This window comes from Perissodus microlepis, chromosome 23, assembly GCF_051167445.1.
Source record: "Perissodus microlepis isolate ML-2025 ecotype Zambia chromosome 23, ASM5116744v1, whole genome shotgun sequence".
Classification (NCBI taxonomy): domain Eukaryota; kingdom Metazoa; phylum Chordata; class Actinopteri; order Cichliformes; family Cichlidae; genus Perissodus; species Perissodus microlepis.
In genome coordinates, this window is record NC_140482.1 from 30,808,277 (window position 1) to 30,823,563 (window position 15,287).

At 39.5% G+C, this 15,287-nt stretch overlaps 1 protein-coding gene across 1 annotated transcript in view; it reads left to right on the forward strand.

Annotated features, from left to right (window-relative positions):
• The first annotated feature begins 4,473 nt into the window (after positions 1–4,473).
• The window catches only part of gabrg3 (gamma-aminobutyric acid type A receptor subunit gamma3), a 76,235-nt gene continuing 65,421 nt past the window's right edge, over positions 4,474–15,287 (forward strand). Inside the window, exons 1-2 of the mRNA XM_084922300.1 lie at positions 4,474–5,097; positions 5,309–5,454. Of these exons, the coding sequence (XP_084778426.1) occupies positions 5,045–5,097; positions 5,309–5,454 (199 nt within the window). The 5' untranslated portion in view covers positions 4,474–5,044. The remainder of the gene's footprint in view (positions 5,098–5,308; positions 5,455–15,287) is intronic.

The window sequence follows — 15,287 nt, forward strand, 5'->3', positions numbered from 1 at the left end:
AGTCGCACTCACACCTATGGGCAATTTTGAGTTTCCAATTAACCTATCCCCACTAACTGCATGTCTTTGGACTGTGGGAGGAAGCCAGAGTACCCAGAGAGAACCCATGCAAACTCCACACAGAAAGACCCCACCATCAGACTCGGCCTGATGGTGGAATTAAACTCAGGACCTTCTTGCTAACCACCGTACCACCATGCTGTTCTTATTACCATTTGATTCTCATTTCATTCAGATTTTCTTCATCTGGTTAATGTTTTTATTTATTTGTTTGTTACGAACACTTTTTTCCATGGGTACACACCTGCCTCTGCTAAAGCTTCCCTGACTCTATCCGACTGCTTTTAGTTCCAAAATCTCAGCGATGATAAAGCATGAAAAACCTTCATCATCTCCGCTGTAGCATTGCATATATGGAATGTAATCTGATGAGTGCAAGATGCTTAATCAGTTTCATCCTTTCATATAAATACGCACATTGAGTGAATAAATTTTTTGCTACATCGACGTGGTGAAAGAGACGACGGCTTAATCTTGCTTGATGGAACAACAACTGCATGTTCCTCTGCTCCTCCTTTGATTACATACATCTATATCTGGCTCGTGTAGCAGTCCACTTGTTTGTTAAATCTATCGTGGGGGTCTCTGTGGCAGTAACATCTGGCTCACATCTGTTCAACAAGGATTTAGCTCTGTTTAAGTTGCTTTTCCCGTTCAGCAAGGCCATACTCTAAGTCACAATAAGCTGTCACCAACATCACATGTCCACAGCATCAAACCACACTCCATGCTTAAAGAATGTGTTATTCCTTCTGTCCCTTTATGCACACATTTTAAATGCCAGACTAAAGAAAAAGTGACATTTTCTTGATGAAGTGGGCCAGTGGCACTCCCTGCAACCTGTAGGTCAAGCTAACCCATCACATGAAAGCCATTAGCTTTGTTCAAGGACAACATGGGATTCAAAGCACTGATTTCTGATTTGATTTTGTGGCGCTGTATACTATTGATAGCAGCATAAACACGACAAGTAGACTTCTCCCTTGGTGCAATGGATAACGCATCCGACCACTGATCAGAAGATCCTAGGTGCACTCTTGGCCTGCTCTGCACTTTGAACACTTTCCCCGGGTTAATCAAGCATTCTGGTTATACAGCATCAATGTATGCTAAGACTTTATATTGGAAGGGCCTTACAAACCCAATAACTCTTCATGACTAAACTCTTAATAACAGTGAGGAGGAAATGCATTTTTAAACAGAGGAAACCTTCAGTCGAAGGAACTGAGACAAACGGGATTTGAGCTGCAGTCACCTGACTGAAAGTCAGGTACATCTGTGTTTCCATCACTAACCTTCTCACGTTTCTACAGGTTATATCAAAGCTTTTTCTCTAATATTGACTATCACAGGCCTTTAAAGCCTGAAACATGAAATAATTCCCAGAAAATTCTTGATTTTTAAAAGAAATCAAATGTTTATTGACCCTTCTGATGAAATAAAATAATATTAATGTATCAAATGCGATACACTTGACTTTAAAGTGTAGGCTGCATTCACGTTCTGTTATGATAACCATGAATACAAGTTTGCAGCTTGGAAATAGCATTCAGTTGCCGAAAGCATGCAAACCTATCTTTATGTCTAGCCCTTTAAAACTGTTTGTTTGCAAGCTCTTCTTACTTGGTGTGGCACAGTTCATGGTGGACAAACATCAGAAGTGGAAACTATTAAAAGTAAAAGAAACTTACTGTGCCAAGTAAAAAATAAACATTCTTTGCATTATGAATACTGTATAAGACATGTCTCCAAAACTTCTTGGTCAACAGGGCTAGGACACATTCACTGTACCTTATGTTCGGGCTTGTACTGCAGCTACTTTTTCATCATACAAAATATCTATAGCCCGTGCTTATAGCTCTCTGGTGTAAGTTGATACATGAAATGCTGAATGTGCATTTTGATTAGAAGATTCATGTGTGAATCTAACTTTCCTCTGCAGCAACACAAAAGACTGTAACATCAGAGCATTTAAAGTGGTTGTGATTTTGTTTTTCACTTATCTTCAGTCACTGCACAACCTTCAGGGTCAGGTGGAGGCATTGTGTTGAGCTAGATAAAGTATGAAATCACCAAAAAGCTTTCAGAAGAAATATTATAGAAGTGAAGTGTAATATAAAAAAATCATTAGTTAGCAGCCTAAATCAGCGCTTTCTTGTCAATCATCTCACCACCACAATCTGCATGTGTGCACTTCACTGAAAGCAAAGGCCAGCATTTAAAGAAACTTTTAAAAGTAGCGCTAAAACTCTAAAAACAGATAACACAGTCCTGCTTTACTTCCTGTGAGTGAAATATTGAACTTTTCGCTGCGTGACAATGAACCTAGAGTTGCTGTAAAGTTACTTTACAAAGGGAAACAATCTGTTTAATAACCAACTAATAGATTGATGAAAATCACATAGATGCTGTCTTATTACTTTGGCAAGTTTCGCAGGTTTAAACGGAGAAAAAATAGTGAAAACTCTTAGGCATTATTAAACTATCATTATTTTTTCTACACTGAAATGTGGGCTATATTGTATTTGTATAGCACTTTTCAAATTAATTAATATCTCTTGTGGATGTTCACACTGAAAGTCAATTTATGCCAAAGGTAATACAAATTAGCATGTCCTTAATCACTTCCTTTGGGTCTACTGAGCCTGTATGTTTGTAGTAGGCAGCACATTAGTGACCAGTTAAAGCAGCAGGATAATGAGGACGATTTATGTTGTAGCCTTGTTTGGATGGAACAGTCCTAATTAGAGCAGCACATGCACTCAGTGTTTTAGAGTGTGCAGATCTACTTTTAACCAGCAGAGGGTGACAGCAGCACTGCAGACAGGCTTCACTAAGGGTCTGTTAAAGCGCACATCCAACCAGGCCCGTGCATGTGAGTCCTGTGAGGCTGCTGTGGCTCACTGCTCATCGTGCTTTACAGTGCTGGCACGGAGGGATTATTTATCTTTGTGTTCTTGCTGGACAACTCCTCCTCTATTGTCCAGCCATTCATTTGAAATCAATGCCACCAAGGACCAATCAGAGTGTTCTTTGAAGGAAAATTATGATTGCTCCTGAAGAGGGTCAATCATAAAACTGACAGAAAACACCTTTACCAGCAGCATGGGGTTGCTTGTTTTATGCCTTGTCATCGGTGGGGCTTCATGCCCTTGGTTTTTTATTTTTTAAAGGTACACTTCAGTACTTTCTCTAGTCCCCAGTTTCACCCTGGTGATGTCATCCGTTTTGTCATCAGGGTTATTCTGACAGAAACTGAAAACAGGCATGTTTTGGAGGTGTGAGCATAGGAGGCAGCTGCATTGTGGAAAACAAAGCCTGACTAAGCAGCAATCTCTTGGGCTAAAAAATTTAAATCATCACAGAGGTGGAAAAAAACTGCAGTTCCTCTAATGTCCACTTGAGGCTCCAGCAGTGAGTCAGTCCCCATAGACTCCCCTGTTAAATTGTCCAACTTTACAGGAGAAATAAACATGTCTACAGCCTACTACAAAAAATGTTTTGGGCTCTATAGTTAATGTCCCCCTTCTTGACAACTGCGCAGGGGGTGCATGTAATAAAAATTCACCCTCTTTGGGTGCTTTGATTGACACGTGGATACCAAAGCAGGCATCTACTTATTAATGTCCTAGAAATGGATCTCTTGAGTGGTGTCAGTGCCTCTTGGAGCATTACTTCTGCAGTTATCTGACTAATAATATGGATGCTGTGCAGTTAATTGTACTAAAAGAACATCCAAGAAGTCTGAGCACCAGTTTGGGTGAGTGAAATTCTAGGACTATATAAGTATGTTATGTCTGCTTGCTCCTGATTCACCCCTACAGTTTAGCCTATCTGAGGATTAGCCTTCAAATAATCAAACTCCATCTTTGATATACAGCCTATGAACTTGACCCATACTAGAAAATAAATATCATAATGTTTGAGCCTTTTTCCATCTTTGGAGTCCTTTATGAAAGCACAGCATTCAGTGGAGCACCACCTTAAGCATTCAGCCTTAAATAAATCACATCCTCACAGGGAGAAGACAGGGGCTGTAAACACAGCATGACAAGGGCTCTCAATTACAATCACAAACACGGCCACAAAGGCGGCTTCATTCTCTAAGAGGCTGCATGCCAATTAGCAGCGTTTGGTAGCTTTAAAAGGGCTCTTGCTGCACTTTGATATACAAGCTTTCAAATGAATAACAAAGAGGCTGCCTCACAGGTGCATCATTAAAACACATGCAACAATTAGTCGATCAATAAAAGCAAATCAGTAGACAAATGAGAACGGCTGTTATCTTATAATAAATATTAAATAAATATAAATTCTATTTTTATATATAGAACTTTTTGGTCCACATAAGAGGCAATAAGATGACATCACCCGTATCACTTTTACTGTTCTGTCAGAGTTTTTGGTACCATTTAAAATTTAAAAATCCACTAAAATAAGAAACTTTAGTTCCTGCCATAAAAATAATCATATCTATGCACACAGACACTCCTGCCTTGCATACAAATAATCTATACTGTATTCACAAAGGGATGCGTTCTTTTGACACTTTGTACGGATAATTAGAAAGAAAGCAAAACACCACTAAAGAGAACAGGTCTAACAGCTCTAATAAGATCTGTAAAGTATCCCCTACAGTGGAGTGACGCAGGTTTGGCCACGGAGGAGTTTTTGGTGGACCAGGGGCTTTTAGAGGGACGGATTCAGAGTGTGCGCACCTGCGTAAAGCACAAGCAGCGTCCGCTATCCAGGAATTGCAACCCTGTACAGGTGAGACCAGCTGCTCCTCCGTCTATACGAGGAGGCACTCCCACGAGGAAGGATCTATTTCACAACAACGAATGACATTTCTGCTGGATTACAAACTACGAAGGGCTGCTCTTACGTTTTCTCCCCTGAGCAGCAGTGACCGTCGCGTCCAGACACCGACACCTTACGCACCGTCCTCTCACACATCTCTACTTGTTGTCCTCCTGCGACAAACATGACATCCCCGCTACTCGCTTATATCCTACTTCTTTCAGCCCTTCATACCTGGTAAGTGGCGCCCTTTGGTCGCGTGATGCGTTTTGGTGATGCTTTAAATGCTCAGGAAACTTTGTGGCTGGCTCTTAAGTTTGCGTGAAGGACTCAGTGACACTAACGATGTCTTTGCGTGCATGCACTCTGCAGACTGCGCTGCATGTTTTAAGTCAGTGTCATTGCTCCTGCTGTTTTCAGCCACCTTCTTTTATTTGTGTCCCTGTAGCTCTCTAACAATAGAGTCCGAGGAGGACTACGAGGATGTCACTGTGAACCAGATGCTGGCTCCTAAATCCCAGCAAACCGACGCCACGGAAATACTCAATAATTTACTGAAAGAATATGACAAGAAACTGCGACCGGATATTGGAGGTAAGGGTTACTTCTGTCCCAATTTCTCAGCTAACTAATCACAGAATTTGAATGCAAAGCAGCTTTCTCCTTATAGCCACACCTGTGTGAAACCTGGGGATGCTATTAGTTCTAGAATCAGATAAATGTAATGTTTAATTCAGAACCTACATAACACTGTACGCACGAACTGTGTACTAAAACCTTTAAGTGTCAATATTAGCTAAAGCCTTCCCAGGTTTGTCGCCACTGCTAACACTGAGCCCAAAAAGTCTGTGCCGAACCTAATTTCATTTTACAAGCTTAAATGTTCTTGTACAAATGTACATAAAATACCTTTTTATTAGTCTTTTTTTAAGGTTTGCATTAATGAAAGATGCCGTCTCTGAAGACTCCATAAAACTGTCCAGCCGTTATAATGAAACAGCAATACTAAGTAAACCAAAATTTTTAAAAGGACTAAAAGTATTGACATTTTAAAATTTGAACTTACTATCAGCTATTTAAACACTACAATCTTCAGACATCCACACATGAAGCACAGGGGATAGGTGATTTCCTCCATCTCTCTTTGGCTGATAGAGGTGTTGGAGTAGCACTTTTTAAAGTCTAACTTCAATAGCAGTAACAATGCCAGGGAATTTCTGAATATTGTAGAATTTATTTGTTCCTACAGCACCTGAGCTGCACTGAATGAAAGGATTTGTTCAGATGTGACTGTGCAGTGTTATTCCAGGATGTCAGGACCATTCTGCAGGAAAGTCTTTGACGGTCAGCTCTCCTTGGTCTTCTTTGGTTTTTTTGTGGTTGTTGAAAAGCTTTGAGGTGTTTGGCTTCATCACCCTGTTGACTCGTTCATTACAAAAATCCAAACTTGAGGGTGGGACATGTCTCTGAAGAATGGAGTGCTGCTTCTCCATGGTCAGAGTGGTGTTGATTCAGTGCACGTGTCCAGAATATTCCCACCCTCTCTATGGGTTTCATATAATGTGGTAACATCTCCTTATAGACACTCTTCTGTTGCTACCACTATCATCAAGATATTATATTAATATTGTTTTTCTTGCTATTCGCTGTGAAGTGCTCCCTTAGTCTACTCTTGTGGTCATAACTTTAAAGCAATGAATTTAAGGACATTCTTTCTTATTAGATGACACTATTTCGTGCATTTAATGGGCAGGTAAAGTTTTTTAGTGGTTTTACTTTCTGACCCACGATCACAAAGGGTCAAGGTGTAACTCATCAGCATGTCCTCATGAATATAAATTACATCTGAAGGTGGAAACTTTGAGTGGAGGAGAGAGATATGTAATTCCCTGACTCATTTTCTCCTGGATAAAGTGAATGTGTTTGTCAACTCTGAAGACTCTGAAGAGGCTCTGCTTCTGTTCTTGTTCAGGGTTTGCAAAGTGGCCTCTGGTGGCAGGCTGGTGCCATATGATAATGTAGTTAGAATCAATGCATAACAAAGAGGGGCTTCTTAGAACACACTTCTGTGAGTTGTTGCTCGTTAGGTATTAACTTAAAAATGGACAACTTTCATCTTTGCAAAAAGAACAAGCAAGACATGGTTGAGCTGGAGGTCAGTCGTTAACCATCTGACAAAGCCGAGTTGCTTTGCGAGCAGCAGCAGCAGCAGGCGACATCCAGTTGACACCTAACAGCCTGTTGTGTTTAACAGCAGGCGTCGCCTCAGATGTGACCAAGAGTCAGCTCGTGATCACGATTTCTTCTTTGCTGATGGAGGGCGTTTACATTTGTAGCCTTGATTTAGATGGCACCTTGCTAACAAAACCTGTCCACAAATATCTAACTAGTGCTGGCAGGCCAGGGATCAGTAGTCTTGGTAAAATCATACTTTTATTAAAGGTGCTGCAGTTGCTATAGATGTGCGTAACAGTGCATCAGATGACTTTTTATAATGTGAATTTGTTTTTGTTTTTTTGCGACGATAGCCGACAGATAATGACACTGGATTCTTACTTTGGGACATGTAGGCATTTCATGCTAATATCAGCACTTTACCATCATCACATCATCATCACCAGCTGCTGTAATAAATCATACACCCAGTGATGAGAGTTAGTTGAGTGTTTGCGACTCATGAAATGTTTGTATATATATATATATATATATATATATATATAAAAATAGCAGCAACAACAACAACAAAATGTTAATACATCCTAACCAAGGGTGGATGACACGCCTCCTCCAACCCCACACCTTAAAGTTCATGTTCAAGTTTGTTTATATAGCACTTTTAAAACAGCATCTGTTGACCAAAGTACTGTACAATAAAAACAGAAGACATAAAATGCGATAACGTTAGAAGGGAATGGAATCATAGAATGATAAGATAATAAAAACAATAGTAACCAACTCATACTGATTTAAAAGCCAGAGAATAAAAATGGGTCTTTAGATAGGTTTTAAAAGTATCCGGTGTTGGGGAGGTCCTGATACGCAGAGGCAAAGAGTTCCACAATTTAGGAGCAGTCACCGCAAATGCCCGGTCTGCTCTGTGTTTTAATCTGCACCTTGGGACAACTAGTAGCATTTGGTCCGCAGAGCTCAAAGATCTTGCAGGAGTATACCAGGTTAGAAGACCAGAAAGATATGTAGGAGCTAGTCCATGCAGCGTCTTAAAAACAAGTGTTAAAATCTTAAAATCAATTCGAAAACTGTTTGGCAGCCAATGTAATGATGCAAGTATGGGAGATATGTGATCTTTCTTGCACGTGCCAGTTAGGAGCAGTGCTGCAGCGTTTTGGATGAGTTGCAGCTGGCCAATTGATGACGAGGTAACATCAGAGTAGAGGCTATTACAGAAGTCAAGGCGAGATGAGATGAAGGCATGGATCGCGTTCTCAAAATCTCTGAAACAGAGAAATGGCTTAACTTTTGCAAGGAGGCGAAGATGAAAGAAGTTGGTCTTGATTACATTGTTTATCTGTTCATCAAATGTTAAATTGCTGTCAAAGATCACTCCTAATTTCTTGCAAATGATTTTCTATAGTTTTTTAAGGGCCCAAGGTCATAATGGTTACAAGGACCAAAGACAATGACCTCAGTTTTCTGTTCATTTAAATTGAGAAAATTTAAAGCCATCCATGCCTTAGCATCTTCCAGACAATCAAACAGTCCCTTCAGAGGATTCACAGATTTGCATTTCAGCGGAAGGTAGATCTGAGAGTCATCTGCATAGCAATGAAATGAGATACTGTATAAAAATTGAACCCTTGGGGAGCATGTTAATTGAAAAAAAGAGTGGGCCAAGAATAGAGCCCTGGGGGACCCCACAAAAAAAGTGTGGTCCTTGGAGATAATTTGTCTCTGAGTGTAAGAGAGAAAGTTTGATTAGATAGGTAGGATTTAAACCATTCCAAAGCAATTCCTTTAATTCCGACACATTGTTGCAGCTGAGAGATAAGAATCCCATGATCTATTGTATCAAAAACAGCACTGAGATCTAATAATTTTAAAATGGCAGAATCTCCTGAATCAGTAAAAGTTAAAAGATCATTAAAAACTTTTAAGAGAGCAGTTTCAGTACTGTGGTGCGTTTTAAAACCAGATGGGAATACTTCACCAATGTCGTATTTATCTAAGAAGGCCTGGAGCTACCAAACCTACAATTTTCTCCAGAACTTCTGACAAAAAAGGTCTGTAATTTGATAAAACCGTTGAGTCCAGATTCTGCTTTTTAAGGATAGGTTCCACAACAGCATGTTTAAAGTCGGAGGGAACGGAGCCTGACTGAAGACTATTGACAATGGAAAGTAAGCATGTACCAACAGTGTCAAAAAACTTGTGCAAGTTCTTTCAAATGCGAGCTGTAAGCTCCGGAGCTAAAAGCCAAAAGATGGCAAAACCACCTAAACATGTTATCAGCCTGCTACAAAAGTGTCTGCTAGGCTTCACCTGAGTTTTTGGAGTCACTCAACAGGAGCTCTGCACTGTGCTCCATTGTTCAAGCATTTTTGATGCAATTATATGGCGATGGCTGCTGCGCCGTTCATCGTATTAACCGACCATCTGAGAAGTCTGTGCTGCAGTTTTGATGAGTGAAATTTTAGGATTTTATTTGGATGCTTCAAGATGAACTGCTGAGTCCAGAACCAATAGATGACATCACAGTGGCTATATCCAAGCTTTTTATACACCCAATAGCAAAACTCTTCTCATTTCCAAATGTATATCTACTGATCAAGATTAATCATTCATTTGGGGAGAGCTGCATTAAGAGATAAATTAGTGTTCTCAAAGCATGCAAACTGCCCCAAGTTTTCTCTTTAACCTAATTGGGAAGTCTTAATAGATCCATAGAAGAAGAGACCATTATTGTCGACACCTGCACCATTTGGCTTCAAAAAGGGAGAAACCCACAGATGATGTCACAGTGGCTACGTCCATCTTTTGTATACAGTTTGTTGTTTTGGACAACGAAGTAGGTGGATCCTTCAGCATCTCTTTGAGATTCTTCAGTCACTGCTTTAGCAAACAGGATTTTTACAACCTGAATCTTGTATAGTATCTCTGTTACTATGGATACCAAGTAGTGCAAGCTCCGTTGTTCCTGTCTGGGAAAAAATAAAGGGCACAAAAGAAAAAAATGTGATTGGTACGCTGGGTGTTACTCAGTGGCACGTATAGATGACCTCACACATGCTCTGGAAAAGCCCTTTCAATGCATTCCTGAGAGAGATGATCCCGTTCTTACATCCTTAGTGCCACTTTATTAGAGTTACTTTCTCAATGTTTCACTCCAGCAAATAACCCTGACCTCTCACTTTCCTCAGTTGATAGAACAAACCTAAAGTTTACTATGTCATCTGCTCATCGTGTGGTCAATTTCAGTTTTTTAAACTGTTTTTCTTGGTGTTTTAAATCCTCTCCTGACTGTTGTGATTCATACAAACAATGGATCGGTTAGATTTTCCATCAGCATACGGCATAACGATGGCCTTTGTCAGAGATACATAAATAGCTCTTGTTCTAGAGTTATCCAGTGCTCAGCTGGATGCTTACTTTTAATCCAAACATTAATGTCATGGAAATTTGTTTTCTCTTGCTATTACTCATGTGCTTTCACTGCAGTTTAATCTATCTAAGCTTCCTGAAGCTTCAAGAATAACATATTGGAGAGGATAAATAATGTGCAATTTCCCTGTAGCTCGGTAATCTATTTTTCGTTATAACCTGGTAACATCTAACAGTAATGTAACTGAGTTTCCCTGGAAACCACAATAACAATAACAAAAAAAAATCTCAAACAGGTCCATTTAGTAGCTTATTTGTGTGCTTTCAGTAATGTTACTTAATTCCTTACAGCAGTTAGGGCTCAGATCCAGATCCAGTCCAGATATATGTAGATATGGGAGGTGGTGGCGGTGAAGCCATGAGACTCTGAAGCAGATATAAGTCCCAATTTTTGGGAGATTTGTTTTAAAAGCGACCTGTTCTGCTAATTTCCTGCTTTGTTTATTCCATGACTTTATCAGAGTAGCTTGGCATGAGTCACAGTTCACAATAACACTCATCAGTTCATCCTGTCTCATCCCTGTGTCTTTAAACCAGTTTTTACCTGACTGTTAAGTCAGAACTCATTATTTGAAGCTTTCGTGCTTATTATGAGCCTGCATCAATATAAACACTAATATATTTAAACTTAACGGCCATTTTATTAGGAACACCCATTCAGCTATTGAATCAGCAGTAATGGCAGCAGCTAAAATCATTTAGGCATGCAGACATACTCAAGACGACCCGTCGAACTTTAGATTGAGCATTAGAATGAGGAAAAAAAGAGATTTAAATGACTTTGAAATGGCGGTTGTGACACGATCTGTTGAGTGTTTCAGGAACTTTACCCTCAAACAACCATCTCTAGGGTCTAAAAAAGAGAAAATATCAAATAATCGGCAGTTCTCTGGGTGAAAATAGCCAGATTGTAACTCAAATAATGTAATAACTCTAACCACACATTACAACCAAGCCATGCAGAAGAGCACCTCTGAATGCACGTTAAACCTTGAAACAGATAAGCTACAGCAGCAGAAGAGCACACCGGGTGCCACTCCTGTTAGCTGAGAACAGTAAGGTGACGCTTACAGTTCATGTAACTCATCAAACCTGGACAACAGAAGATTGGAAAAACAGCTGTGAGCATTGCTGCTGACAGTGTCCATCGCATGACAGTGAGTTCACTGAACTCAGATGGCCTCCACAGTCACCAGGTCTCAGTCCCAAAGGTGCAGTCACCTTTGGGATGTGGTGGAGCACAACATGGATGTGCAGCCAACAAATCTCCAGCAGGGCTGTGATGCCTTCATGCCACCTAATTAATAATGTCCATTTTAATGTATGTAGTAATAATCTCTTTGCAAAGGCATACACTGGAAAAATACCATTAATGGAGATGTCAAAGCCATTTGAACTTTATTTCTGGCCCAAAAGGATTGAAGAATTATGCCCACATGGTGAAATTGAGGCATAGCTGATTTTTCTGTGTGTGTTCAGACAGCAATACTTTGCTGAATGCTTTATGATGCCATGGTATACGAAATATACCCGTAACCCTGTCTTCGCTTCTTTGTTTGAATTTTGTCTCTAGCACAAACTCTAACAGCATTCCGGTCATTTAAAGGAATGGCTACAATTACATATTATATAAACGTAACTGACATCCAACAGCACAATTTTCACTCTGAAAAGGAAAAGAAACAGCCATGAATTTACGCTGAGCCAAATGGTCAATAAGACCGTCTAAAAAATGCTAAGTGCAATTATGAGGAGCATTTCAAGAGCCTGAAGAGTCACAAATGTGCTTTTTTTTGTGTATCGCACAAAAAAAAAGCCTCAACAATGTTCTTAGACTGACAGTAGCTCAGACAAACTTTCTCAGCACTTTTTCTGCACACAAATGTATATTTTTAAAAATCCTGTTGTATCAGGATTGTGATGCAAACATTGACATCACATCACTTATAATTTTACACTGAATTTCAAGTTGAACACGGTTCATGCTAAAAAATCTAAATTAGCAGCTGCATAACGAGTTTATCGTTTGTGTTTTTCTATCATTCCCCTGTCGTGGAAATGATATGGGAGTGATGGATGCACTGAAACAGCAAACAAGTGAAAGTCATGAATAGAACGGGACTTTTACTTTTTATGGATGATGTGTGTGCTAGACTGTTCAGCAGTCACCCACAGGATGTATGAGTCCAGACTTTGTGTCTGAATAATAAACACAGTGACCTTTTCACTAAGCTTCTTCAGGGACTATTTTTCTGGTGGGTTTTTTTGCTGTTTTTTTTTTTTTTTCCCCATCGCACCCACGAGGAGTCATTTACACGGAAAATTATTATTCTGTAGTGTATCAGAGATCTGTATTCCTCCTGGCCGCCCAGCCACGGCACACTAAATTAACTTGTATGGATAATTTCAAAGAAGAGACGATAAATAGGATGCGGGCAATTAGCATTTATTTTTTGTAATTCCCCTGACCACACACCACAGATAAGTACATTAGAAAGCCATTTGTTGTGTTGCGGGTCCTTTGATGACAGATGGTGAGCTGAAGTCATTTGACCTTGTCCTGCTGGCATTAATGAATGTGACTTTTTAAACTCGTAGTTAAACAAGAGGCGTTTCCAACACATGGGCTGAATGTAAAATGATGCCTCTGTTGATGTTGTGGAGTGAGAGTCAACTTTAAATGTCCAAATGTCATTTTTTCCTGTTATTGTACTTCACTGGTTATGATTTTAGGAGGAAAATATGAAGAAAAGGTGAATTTTAAGTAAACTTGATATTTTTCCCATCTGGTATTGTTTTTTAACCTTTAACTGTCTGAGTGGCATCAGTTGTGATCCCAGCTGTATATTTTTATGTACTGTAGTAATGTGAAATATCATAAAAACCCTCCTTATAATTAATTTGTCAGACTACTTGTCCTGTAACTTCTGATCATTGGTATAGGTTAAAACATGGAAAGCTGTGTGGAAATATGTGTTTTTAACATTGTGGACTTGGACTTGTGGATTCAATTGTAATTTGTTGGTAATTATTCAATGATTAGGCATTACATTTTGTAAGGAGCAGTTTTTTTTAATAACCTAGACGCTTTTGATTTGTTCTGCTGAAAAAAAAAAATTAGACACCAACATGATGTTTGTTCAGATTTAATTTAATACACAAGAATGGGAGTTACGAAGAAGAAGAAGAAGAAGAAAGTTGTGAAATTACTGTTACAGCAGCCAAAAACATAACAAATAAAAAATGAAAAACAAATACATTACACTAAAGAAAGAAGCAGTAAAATATTTAAATAGAAAAAGTTAAATAGAAAATATAGAAAAGCGCTCAATAAATCAAAATCTCAATATGATACAATAAGGAGCTTCAGTATAAATTAAATGCAGGTATCTCTAACATCTGTGTCAGTGTGTCAGCTCCGTGTTCCACTGCATCTCCGGCAAATGGTGGGGGGTCGGGATCCATTCATTATCCACATCCATTAACCACAGCCATTTGGGTAACCTCTGAGTTAGCTGATTGAGGAATCCAAACAGGGTGTTGATTCAAACAGTGATGAATTCCCTCGGTGAGTAACATAGACACATTCCAGGTCCAAAAAACGTGCCTTTTTCACTAACATGCCCGATATTACAAGGACATGGTACTGGAACCCGTACCTTTTAGTCATAACAGGTGGAGTCTTCACATTTCTTCTTACGTCTCTGTCGACCTGAAAAGTCTCGAAGCTGATGAGTGAGGCAGTCTCAGTGCAACGATCCATGAACTCTTCTGGTCTTAATAATCTAATCAAGTTCATCCATATTATTGTCCAAACACCACACTGATCAGCTACATCTTATTACGAAGTCACCAGGTCATCTAGATTTTGTTGTTAAAATGATAAAAGAGTGTGTTTGACTTCTTCTGAAATAAAAGTGATTGAAATCTTTAACTAATGGCTTTTGAATAGTTAGTAATATCTGTCATATGCAGATAAAGGAAATGGTACAGGTATGATAAACACAATATAATAACTTATCACTTTAGATGTTTAAACACAGGCGATTTTACGTAAAACACTTTAAGAAATCACTTAACTGTATATGAAAGATAAATATAGTTGTGGTTGGTGATGTTTCATCTGAAGCTTAAGGGTTTAGGGGACCATAACTCCGACAGTCTTGGTTGTTGTGTCCTTGGGCAAGACACTTCACCCGTTGCCTACTGGTGGTGGTCAGAGGGCCCGGTGGCGCCAGTGTCTGGCAGCCTCACCTCTGTCAGTGCGCCCCAGGGCAGCTGTGGCTACAGTGTAGCTTGCCATCACCAGTGTGTGAATGGGTGGCTGACTGAATGTAGTGTAAAGCGCTTTGGGGTCCATAGGGACTAAGTAAAGCACTATACAATTACAGGCGATTTACCATTTACCAGTCTATGGAAGAGGACTGGTCAAGTTTAGCACACAGAGTATTTCATGTTCCTGTATAAGAATTCCAAACAGCTGTGTTTACAACACCTCTGGATTGACATGTTGTCACACTTTCTTCAGGCAGCTTTTTCTAGCTCCATTACTCGACGAAAAATTACATTATACGTAATGAGACCGCTCGAAGTGACAAATTGTGATGAACGATGGCAGTCATCTAATCTATGACAAATGAATTGTTCTCTGTGACTGCTTCACAATCAAGGCGCCCTGTTTATTTTTTCTTTAAACATAAAACAGCAGTAGTTTGCATCTGTAGGAACATAACCCCTGTCCGATTTAAAAACAATGGGGTGATGGATGAAAAGAATAAAAGCAGTGCTGCGTAATAACAGACGCACATACG